This window comes from Hydra viridissima, unplaced genomic scaffold, assembly GCF_058129835.1.
Source record: "Hydra viridissima isolate aposymbiotic clone 2 unplaced genomic scaffold, HvirCarnegie_v1 scaffold_10, whole genome shotgun sequence".
NCBI lineage: Eukaryota > Metazoa > Cnidaria > Hydrozoa > Anthoathecata > Hydridae > Hydra > Hydra viridissima.
Window position 1 is genome coordinate 712,434 of NW_028324309.1, and position 12,157 is coordinate 724,590.

Consider the following 12,157-nt stretch of genomic DNA (forward strand, 5'->3'; position numbering starts at 1 on the left):
GGTTGCCCATTGGTTTTGCAATGGCCCGGTATCCGTAAGCCAGTGCTGGTTCAATTCAGGGCCAAGGCTGGCAACCAGCGCATGTTGCAACGTGGGTCCATTAAAGGCCCACAATATGCGTTTACCAAATTATTCAATTTTTCATAATTATATATATACTTAATTACTTAAATTATATATACCTAAATATATAATTATAAAAAAAATTATATAAAAATATTACCTAATTATTATATTTATATTTACAATGTCTATTTTAAATTTTTTTTTAATAAAGTAAGTTAACAATAAAAAATAGTTAAAAGTAGTTAATAAATAATTCAACAATGTATGAATGTTTTCCTAATTATGTACTTTTTAGGTATTTTATTTTAAAAGTTAAAGAAATTCCAAAAAAAAAAGAAACAAAAATTATATGCTCATATATCATTAATAATAGAAAAACTTGTAAAGCTTAAAATAATGCCAAATATACAATTAACATACCAAACATATAAAACAGATAATGTAAGACACCCTAAGCACATTAATCTTTGTCATATTTGTTAGAATTAGAGCGCTCAAATCGTGGTAATGATAATCGCGGTAAAGGCTTCGATGTTAATGATTGGACGGTATGGTTCTAATTACCACGACTTTCTGTTGAACTGGCTTTCTGAATGGACTTTCTTTCGGCTCTTTCTTTTCTGCCTCCATTTCTGTCGAGAGCTCTAGACAAGAAGGCCACAAATGCCTTTTGAATTTCGCTGTCTGTGGCATCTTTTGTTGGCAAATTCCTTCGTATTGCTTCTAAAAACATGAAACAGTCATATACAAAGTGTTTTTACAAAAAATTTTACAAATAATATAGCCTTTGTTTACGTACGTACTAATAGTTTTGTTATACTATACGTAAAATGTATTATACACGCTGTATTTTACACTCTGCATGCTTAAATTTTTATTTCATAATTTTTGTAAGTAAACTTCGAACAAATAGCAACTATTTGGTCGAATTACAACTTAAAAAAACAACAGATATGTAGTAATAATGTAGTATAAATACAACAGAAAAACAAATTTATAGTCTATTTCATAGGCTTTTATTATATATTCATTCTGATTTAATGAAAACTCTAAACAAGTTCATGCAAGTAAAACTAATCATGCAGTAATGAAGGGATGTACGATTTCCTAATATAAATTTACCATTTCAATTGATAAATGTTATATATATATTATATATAACAGGACAATTTATCATTTTTGAAATATACATAACACATCCATAAATAGTCAAGGAAGCTAAATAATCTTTAAGATTTTCACAAAATATTCTGAATAACGTCAAACATATTTAAAGATTTTAGTATATGACAGCGATTAGAATTAAATAAATGACAATTAATTAAAGAAAACAATTGCATAAAATTGCTTTTAAATATTTATATTTAATAACTAATTTGTGGCTTCTTTTAGATTTTGCCCGCTTTTTGCTGCTACTCCCTTTACCTAAAAAAAAACTGTTACTCTTAATAAAACAATTCTGTTGTTTTTTTTTTAAATTAACTTATAAAATCATTTGCAATATACTACAAATTAATTCCAGATGTGATTAAGATATTTTGACTTTAGAAATATTTGATTAGCTCTTCCAATAAATCCTTTAAAAAAAAAGTAAAGTTCAATACCTAACCAATTACCAGTTGGTTAGGTAAAAAGATAATTTTCATGTAATTACATATATTAATAACCATTACAATTAGTTCTCAAACTTTCATAAGCATTTTTTAGACAACTTAATCAGTATGGCTCTTTATTGACAAAGATTATGTCCTTAGGCTTTACAATTTGAAAAAAATTGTAAATAGCATTTTTACTATTTCAGAATCACTAATATATACACAAATCAATAGCCTCTTACAAAAATTATCGCTTTCAAATGATTATTTGAATTATGTTGTTAGGTTAAGACATAAGTCAATGGTCTGCTTGAAAATTAATCTTTAATTTTAACTATATATAAATTAAAAAAACTTAAACTATTAAATTTGGAAAAATAATTAAAATCATGTTTGAAACAATTCTAAAGCTTACAAGCTTAACAAAAACAATTTTATCCTGTTTTAGTGCATCCTCAAGTTGCAGCAATGGTTCGATGTCACAAACCGGTAAATCAAGAGAATCAAATATATAATCATCATCTTTACCACCTTGTGTAAGAGTCTGTAACATGGCAGTGTTGTTGTTTACTTGCTTCTGCAGATTATTCACAGCAGCTTTAAGTTCCACCTGAAGAAGAATAATCTTGTTCAAAGTGGCATTCATTGATGAAAAGGCAGTAGTTGATGAAACTAATGAAACAGTTTCAGCATTGCAAACAAGCTCAGACTCAAGCTGTTTTCTATCAACATTATTATTACTGTCCTTTGAGGAATTATTTTGAATCTGGCTAGTTAACAATTCTTCTTTTGAAACAACTGCTTTTATAAATGTTTGATTGGCATCAGGAAATGGAGGAGGTGTTGGTGCATGAGAAGGAGATAATGTTTTTTTTGCTGTTCGATCACTTTTTTCAATCATGTTCCATTCTTTATTGACTATAGGAGTAAGTGGTAGCAGATAAGGTTTTTTAAATTGTGATTGTTCATAATAATCTTGAGAGTCACTATCATAATTTTCAGCAGGATACTTTTGTATTCTAAACATAAAAGTCATATGTTAAAACATGACTCAAAGAAATCTATCTTATGGTATCTTATAAATACCCTAAAGTATACATTATGAAATGCCATATAATACCTTAAGATATAATAACACTGCAATGAAAACAATTTCAAGGTTAAACATTGACTGAGTAAATAAGTTTATACATAGTCAACAAATAATAACATAGTAAAACATTTGTTTTACTTAAGGCCAAATAAAAAAATATATATATATAAAAGAAAGGTGGAATAAATACTTATATAATGTGAATTTTAATAAAAAAAAAGATATTTCAAGGACGCATCAATATTTATGCAGCACCAGTCATAAACCTGGCCCTGGCTATGTTTTATCAACCTGATAGCTTGCTACAAACAAGTAAATTTGTTTAACTAACAAATTAATGTATGGATAAAATTTTTATATTTATTGGATTATAAACCAACCTGCATAATATCATGTAACTAATTTACTGCTACAACATCAAGCAATGGCCACTATATTATGCAACAAGCAAAGCAATACATTTCACTTTAAAAATATGGTATGTACCAAACTTACATATAAATTATAGTAGCTTACTTTTTGGGGCGCAATCATTGACTTTTAGCGTCACTCTGCAGATCTGATGTGACAGTAGCTTTAGAAAGGCAAAATTGAGCCTTCCCATAAGATTCTGAAAATTGTAGAAAAATTAATAACACAGCTTAAAACCGCTATATTAAAGTAACTGGATTTAAATTTGTGACACAAGTTTAATGGAAGCACAATTAATCAGATAAATGATAAACTATAAACATAGTTAGACATCATTTAAGAAGTAGAATACTGTTTTATTATACATTTTTAGAGAAAACCTAAAACAATAACTTTACATCCTATCATAAAAAAGAGAGTATATAATTGTTTTTTAAATTACAATATAAGTGCATTACCTTTTGTCCCTAAAATTCTGAATAAATGCTTTCTCCAATTATCAGTTGGCGTTTCTTCCTCTTTGGCAGCTTTATTGCTTCTTTGCTGGCTTGTGTAAGGAGGCCAATAACACATATCCTTACTGATCAGCCATGCACCTGGTGCAATTGCAACATCATCATTTTCGTCAACTTATGCAACAATTGCAAAACAATTTTTATCCATCTACAAAGCAGAGCAATAAATCCAACACAAAATAAACTTCAAGCCTTTTGTAATCAACTCAGCTAAATATATAATTTAAACTTTTCTTATTTTAAATGTGTTAAATTTATTAAAAACTTAAAGTTCAATTCTTCTTAATCTTAAAAATAATAACCACATTACAAATCAATTATAATATCGTATAGGATACATAAATAACATATATAAAAAACTTCTTTCTTTATAGGTTTCAAATTAAATTTACTTTTTTCTTATAAATAATATTATAGTACAATTATTATTACTTAACAAATAATGTTATTAAATAACAATATTATTTATAGTGAAAATTAATATTGTTATTAATAATATTATTATCAATAGTGAAAAAGTAATAACAATGGTAATATTATTTATAAGGAAAAGTAAAATAAATAACTTACTTTGAAACCTATAAAAATTTTGTAACACATTTATTTGTGTGCTTGTATTATTTGATCATCATATTTTATTTATTAATAAATTGTAAATGGATTTTTTATTTAAATAGCTTGTTTTTGATTATATATATATATATATATATATATATATATATATATATATATATATTTATATACATATATATATATATATATATATATATATATATATATATATATATATATATATATATATATATATATATATATATATATATATATATATATATTATATATATATATATATAAGTTTAACAAACAACAATAGCAAATTGTGAGCATAGTCAACATATTCTTTGTACAAATATTCACTTAACAGGATATTCATACCAACTGATAGTAACATAAAATTATCATATAACGCAGTTGGTAGTATACCTTCAAAACAGACCATGCCAGTGTACAACAGTAATTGTCTAAATTCAGTTGCCTTCCAACGCTCAAAGTCTTTGAACAATCTAGGCTTACGTGCAAATTCAAATGGGATATAATTTCCTAAATTTAGGTGTTTTTCTGATAACTCACAGACAACACGAGGACCAAGTCTAGTCTTTAAAGGAACTTTCAAAAATAAATATACTAATTTTCGCATAACCCCAAGACAAACTAAATGCATATAATCAGCAGGCACTTGTGATATCATTTTCATTGGAATATTTATAAGTGGACTTTCACTAATATGATGATGACGATCTGTCATTCTGGCAAAAGAGTTATCTGTTCTAAGAACTGCACCTGTTTCTGGAAAGGTGACACGACTAACATAGACACCATGCTGTTCACATTTATCACACCCATGATAAGCACTATGCCCCTTTATACATTTAACAAAAGCTCTAGCTGGGGTGTCACACACAAGAGCAGAAAGTTCTACTTTGTAATGCACATTGTTAATAATAAGACCATTAAGCTGAAGCTCTTTTACTTCTTTAACAAAATCTTCTAAAAATTTTTTAACATCCGTTGGCTTACTATTTCCACAGTATAGTCCAATAACAAATGGTTCCCTATTTCGTTGAAGTTTATTTTCAAACTGTTCTATTAGTCCAAGAATGGGCCAAAGTTGTGTGTTAGAACTCTTAAATAATGGAAGGCCATCTATATTGACTTGAAAAGATATTGTTGAAACTTCCATTTCCTTATCACTACACAAAGTTGGAAATTTATTGAGTATCTCCTGCTTTATACCAAAATAACAAAAACCTTCATTCACTTCACGCTTAGCAATTTCTGTTCTCATTATTGTTTTTGGGCTTTTTGACAAACCAGGAACAAACTTGCTCACAATGCAAATTAAATAACTAAATGCTCGTTGTGTAATGTTATGTTGAGAAGACCAAAAAGCTAAATCACCCTCCAGTTCATCTACTGCATTATGCTTGTTACTTATATCTGAATCACTATCGGATAAAACTTCAAACTCGCTATTTTCATTATCGATTAGATAAGAAATATTGGGGTTATCATCCAGAGCAGTAGAGTTGGAAGCTTCATTATCTGAGTTGTTAATAGCATATTCTTTGCAATTTGTTTGAATGACTGTCTCGGGCAAAGTGTCAGTAGCTTGAGGAAAATAAAACCCAGTTTCGCGTATGTAATCATAATTACAGGCTCCATTTGAGAGTAGGTACAAACGGCGGGGCGGAGCGGATCAGCGGGGCGGATCATTTAAACGGTACAAACGGCGGGGCGGATCATTTAAACGGTACTAAAGCGAGTTATATTTCATTAAAAAAAACGATTCAGATATAGTTTAAATTCACTAACGATATAGTATTTAGAAGGAATTTGCATATTACAATTTTATTAAACGACAAAAAAAAGTATATAAGATTATAATATTTTATAAATTTTATGAACTCAAAAAACAACGTGATCCGCCAATTTGTATCAAGTGATCCGCCAATTTATATCAAGTGATCCGCCTAATATTATGATTGTTTGAATTGAACTCCTTCAATTTTAACGATTGTTTTACAAAAAAACAAGGTGATCCGCCAACTTATATCAAGTGATCCGCCTAATATTTTGATTATTTGAATCAAACTCCTTCAATTTTAACGATTGTTTTACAAAAAAACAAGGTGATCCACCAATTTATATCAAGTGATCCGCCAATTTATATCAAGTGATCCGCCTAATATTTTGATTATTTGAATCAAACTCCTTCAATTTTAACGATTGTTTTACAAAAAAACAAGGTGATCCGCCAAATAATATCAAGAGATCCGCCAAACTTTATGAAGTGATACGCCTAATATTTTGATTGCTTAAGTTTAACTCTATAAGTTTTAATGATAGTTCTACCAAAAAACAAAGTGATCCGCCAATTTATATTAAGTGATTCGCCTAATATTTTTATTGTTTAAATGAAATTCTGTAAAGCTTAATGATTGTTCTACAAAAAAAAAACGTGATCCGCCGATTTATATCAGGTGATCCGCCTACTGTTGTCATCGGCCAGAGTGAATGTTTATTGCTTAAAAACAAAATCTTACTTGAAATTCTTTTATTCAACTGCTTATTAAACTGCTTATTCATCAAAATACTCTTCTTATCACAAAATTCTTTTTCTTTTTAAAAATCCTCTTTAAATCTCTTAAAAATTCTTTTCTCTTAAAATCCTCTTTAAATCTCTTCTTCTAACAAAAACTCCAACTTCCTAGATTCTTTCTTTTTTTTGAGCTTTTATAGTTTTTGCTTGTTTTCCAGTTGCGATATCTTTTCATTTATTTATATGGCAGGTTGATGAGTCTTCATGTTTACGTCTTTTCTCGGTTGTTGTTTTTAACTTAATTCTTTTTGCTTTATCATTTATTGATGTGAAGAGTGGACGAGTCATCTTGTATGTATCTTTTCTGATCGTTGTTTTTAACTTTTCTTATTATCGCTTTATCATTTACGAGTCTTCGCGTTTACATCTTTTCTCAGTTGTATTTAACTTTTCTTCTAACGCTTTATCACTTATTTATGTGAAGAGTTGGTGAAACTCTGTAAAGTTTAATGATTGTTCTACAAAAAAAAAACGTGATCCGCCGATTTATATCAGGTAATCCGCCTACTGTTGTCATCGGCCAGAGTGAATGTTTATTGCTTAAAAACAAAATGTTACTTGACAGTGTAAAAAAAACTCAAAGCAAAGTTTGGAATGAAAAAGAGAGGGGGCTACACAACATGAATTTTAATTAAATATATTATTAAAAGATTTTATTTAAAGTAGGTTTTATTTAGTAGTAAACTTACGTAAAACTTTTAAAAGAAAAACAAAAACCATTATCAAAATGCAAGATATATTTACCATGAGGAACTAAAACTGCAAGGTTGTGGTTACCGATGTAATGGATAACAACAAGATCTGTCCGACTCAGGTCACAGTACACAAACTTCTGGAAATCATTTGAAATACCTGTTGGTATAACTGTGGTAAAATGGATCTTTGTGTAAAGTGGCAAAGCCCGAGGAATTTTACTGGAACCATTTTGCTTACACCTATACCCATCTGCCCGCCAATCGTCTAAAAAAAAAAAATAATAATAATAATATATATTTATATATACACACACATATACATTGCATATACAATAAACAACCACAATATTTACATGCAACATCACTTGGTAACAAATAAGGAGAATTTAAACTTTTGTGTGAACTAAAAAGAGCATGATTTAACAACTCATCAATTGTATAGTTAGTAGGTTCCACAGTATAAAATAAAAATAGATATGGCAGGCAAAAAGGTGGAAATTGCTGGAATTATTGAAATTGCTTTATACATGGAGAACAACTTCACATCATATAAATTAAGTGACAGTAATCAGGACAACCAAAATTGTTGAGTAAAAAGAGCAAAAATATAAGCAAACAAACAAAGTTCAAAACATGCAGAGGTAATAATAAAAAATACAGCTGAGAACAAACCAAGTTTATACCAAGGTACAAATTCCTTATAAACAAAACAGAAAATTTATGGAACATATTCAGGGTGTTAGCTAGCCTAATCATTAGCCAAATGGCACCGAGTATACTGTAGAATTCCCAATGGGTTTAAAGTTTCCAAAATTCAATACCTCTTTTTTTTTTTTTAGTAGTAGTAGTAGTGGTAGTGGTAGTGGTAGTGGTAGTGGTAGTGGTAGTGGTAATAGTAGTAGTAGTAGTATAGTAGTAGTAGTAATCTTAGTTGGCCTCATTTTACAATTTGCCTAGCTCTGGCGCTACAAATTTTGCCCTTATGTTACAATATTTTGCCTGCGTAACAATATTAAGTTACACAGAATGTTCTCATCTTACAAATCTGCCCTTATGTCACAAAATGTGCATAGCATGTGGGCAAAAACTGCACTCATGTTAAGCTACATAGTAACATCAGGGCATTTATCATAAATCTTTTTTATTTTAAGATTAAGCAAGCAAATAGTCAATTTAAACATGGCAAAGTTTGATGTATTAGTGGAATGATTAAGATTGATATAGTAATAAATTTAGATTGATAATATAGTTAGAACGATAACATATTAATAAATAATATTTATGTTGAACATATATGTAATAATATCTAAAATAAATTGAATAATGATATTGACAATATATTAATTAAGATTGATAATAAAGTTAACTAATACCTTAATCTAACTTTATTATCAGCAATAAACATAAATTTATTGCTACCTAGGTAGTAATTAATCTGCGTTTATTGTTAAACCAACAATGTTATTGAACTTTTTGTTGACTAATCATACTAATTAATAATACCTTTGAGGTCCTCATTGATGTAAGTTCTATGTTTTTTTGGTACTATAACTACTAGAGATTTACAGAGATAAAGAATAGAATCAGGAGTAATAAAGTAGCAAGCATGGTAAAGAGATACAACCTTAGCAGATGGTTAAGATCAGAAGTAAGATTTGATCCTAGAAGTCAAAGGGTAGATGACTCATTCAGTACATTACTGTTCACAAATATAGGAAGATCTAGATTTTTGCGATAAGGATTCCCCGAAAAAAATTTAGTCTTATCTGCGTTAGAGATAATTCTCTATCAAAAAAAGAAAAAATATTATAATTTCATTTTGATTGCAAAATTATAAGTTTAATTTTATAAAAAAGTTTTGAAAAGTTATAACTTTGAAAATATGTCTCACCCATTTTAGGGCTAGAAGTTTGGGTTACATGAGGGCTTTGAACCTGGATTATAGATATATTTCTGTTTATCATAAAATATATTCCTGGCTAACACCCCAACATTGCCAACAAATGTAAACAGTTTCAAGAACAAATTAGACAAATATTTAGCATTAAAAAAATTAACTTAATGAGTTTTAATAGTAATAAAAATTTTTAATACTAATAAAAAGTATAAAAAATTTAAACAAAAATTACTTTCGGTCTTAAGTCTTCTAAGAAGTTTTTGTTTAAATTTTTTATTCTTTTTATTAATATATACCTATATTATCAAAAGTGAGTTGTCAAAGTGAGTTTCTAATTCACTCGCTGTTAACACATAGCTATGTGTTAACAGCGAGTGAATTAGAAACTCACTTTATATACTACTACTAAATCATATTTTATATACTACTACTAAACTATATATACTACTAATAAACTATAATTATAATTATAATAATAATACACATTTTATATACTACTACTAAATTACAATAATATTTTTAATAATATAGCAGTTACTATATTGTTATAATTTATGATTGTTTTTAGGCAAGTACAATGAAAGCACATTGGTGCTCACATTTTAAAATCATAACACAGATACTTTTAAACAGCATGTATAAAAAAGGTCATTTAAAAACCTGCAGATTATTTTCTATAGCATGTCTTACACTGACATAATATAAAATAGACACAAGCATGTAAGTTTGTTATGGAGCCATTTTACAATAATAAATAAATCTTCAAATAAATTATAATAGGAAAGACAATTTTTAGCTTCAAAAAAATGTTGCATATTAAATGACATCTTGAAAATATTCAATATAATATTAAATGACATTTAGAAGTCCTTACATATTTATTAATAAGATATCTTGCTTTACTATAGCATAGCCTTAAGTAAAGGATAAACTATGCCTAAGTAATGTTAGATTTTACTTTAAATATATTAAAAGAAACAAAGCTATATACAGTCTTGTAGACTACATGTAGGCTACAGTCTACATTGTAGATTACAGGTATAACTTCTTTAAAGTCTAACTTTACTTTAGGCATCGTAATTGATTTTTACTAGTATAATCCAAAAACTATGCTATTTACTACATTATACTATTTTAGTATACAAATATATTTTAAAAATACAAATACTATACAAGTGCACTGAAATATTGCTGCCTAACCTTTTTCATGATTCACTTGTTTGACATAAACTTCGCCTGCCTTAGGATTGTTGAGTGTAGTTGTTCTATCTTCATTATTGCTCTTGGCGATAAGATTTGCAATAACCTCTATTTTAAGGTGCTTTATGCTACCTATCAAAACAGGCACAGCCATTTACTAAAAAGTCATCATAAAAAAATTTGGCGCTACTCGACTTTCTCCCCCCCCCCCCCCTAATTTTATGATTGATTCTGATAGAGAATTTTATGCTGATTAAGAATCGTATAAAAACATGGGTCTCAAAATCAATGGAAAGTGCTCTAATTCGAAGTCAAAGTTGTAAAAAATCCCACTAAAAACCCTAATATTCGCCATTTTGAAAATATTAAGTTAATGATCTTTTAGCTGACAAAAGCAAATTATTATTAGCATGGTTTTTACGTTAAAAAATTCGTTAAAGTATGTTTATCTTGCACAATTTTTTGTGGCAAAGAAAATAACCGTTTTTTGATTTATTAGAGAATAAACTATATTGCAAGTAATGTACTTTTGTAATAAAATTTAAAAAAGAATTTAACAGTTTAGTTTCCTAAAAGAAGAACTTTTGAAACTCAGTTCATTGTTGTTCTATCACATGTAAAGTTTAGAAAACGTAACCTTCAAACCGTTTTTTTTAATAAAAAAAACCAGCGTACGATACAATAATAATTATTCATCAATTTTTCTACATTATCACATTCTACGTTCAACCTTTATTTGAAATCTTCTATTAATTTCATTTCGTTATAACACTTTCGTTACAATACTTTAAAAAAAATAATTATAAGGCTTATGGAAACCAGGTCTGTTTATTGCGCAATAAAACGGTAATTAATTTTCGTTAAAAATGAAAGCGTTTTGAAAAAAAATGGCGAATATTAGGGTTTTTAGTGGGATTTTTTACAACTTTGACTTCGAATTAGAGCACTTTCCATTGATTTTGAGACCCATGTTTTTATACGATTCTTAATCAGCATAAAATTCTCTATCAGAATCAATCATAAAATTAGGGGGGGGGGAGAAAGTCGAGTAGCGCCAAAAATTTAGCAACATGTTTGTTCAGGTTGAATTCGTTAGCAGAAATTTAATTATTAAAAGTGCCGTGTCACTTGAATGATCCGCTCCGCTGATCCGCCCCGCCCCGCCGTTTGTACCTACTCCAAAATATAAACTTACGTTGTTTATGTCTGTCTGATGACATACCCTTTTTATATGAGCTTACTTTTAATTAAATTTTTGCCAAGGGCAATAAAAATTATTTTATTGTTTCATTATGCTATATGATATATTGATAGATTGCTATATGCTATATGCTATATGATTACTTATTTTATTCTTTTTGTCCTTAATTTCCAGAAGTAAAAAAACTTGTAAAAAACATTGTAATGACAGACCAACTCCAACACAAGTTTCTTTTCTTAAATTGTTATAAGGAAACACTTATCTGTTATAACAGTAATGCTCCTAATCAGCTGATTTTTTTGGGTAGAGTAAAAAGTCAAGTTT

At 28.2% G+C, this 12,157-nt stretch overlaps 2 protein-coding genes across 3 annotated transcripts; both read right to left on the bottom strand.

Annotated features, from left to right (window-relative positions):
- Positions 1-411: 411 nt before the first annotated feature.
- On the bottom strand, positions 412-6,663 carry LOC145187137 (uncharacterized). 2 transcript variants are annotated; one of them, XM_090065674.1, is made up of 4 exons: positions 3,624-3,829; positions 3,271-3,364; positions 2,077-2,680; positions 412-789 (listed from the first exon to the last, which is right to left on the bottom strand). In XM_090065674.1, exons 3-4 carry the CDS (start codon positions 2,560-2,562, stop codon positions 601-603), a joined length of 675 nt encoding a protein of 224 aa, XP_089921800.1. In that variant the 5' UTR covers positions 2,563-2,680; positions 3,271-3,364; positions 3,624-3,829; the 3' UTR covers positions 412-600. The 2 variants fall into 2 exon arrangements, with proteins under 2 accessions (XP_089921800.1, XP_089921799.1); XM_090065673.1 differs by lacking the exon at positions 412-789 and adding an exon at positions 4,665-6,663 and having other exon boundaries at positions 2,558-2,680; positions 3,250-3,364; positions 3,624-3,828.
- A 188-nt stretch (positions 6,664-6,851) lies between these two features.
- Positions 6,852-11,017, bottom strand: LOC149882504 (uncharacterized). Its single transcript, XM_090065679.1, has 3 exons — positions 10,633-11,017; positions 7,585-7,800; positions 6,852-7,379 (listed from the first exon to the last, which is right to left on the bottom strand). Exons 1-3 carry the CDS (start codon positions 10,784-10,786, stop codon positions 7,354-7,356), a joined length of 396 nt encoding a protein of 131 aa, XP_089921805.1. The 5' UTR covers positions 10,787-11,017; the 3' UTR covers positions 6,852-7,353.
- Between the last annotated feature and the right edge of the window lie 1,140 nt (positions 11,018-12,157).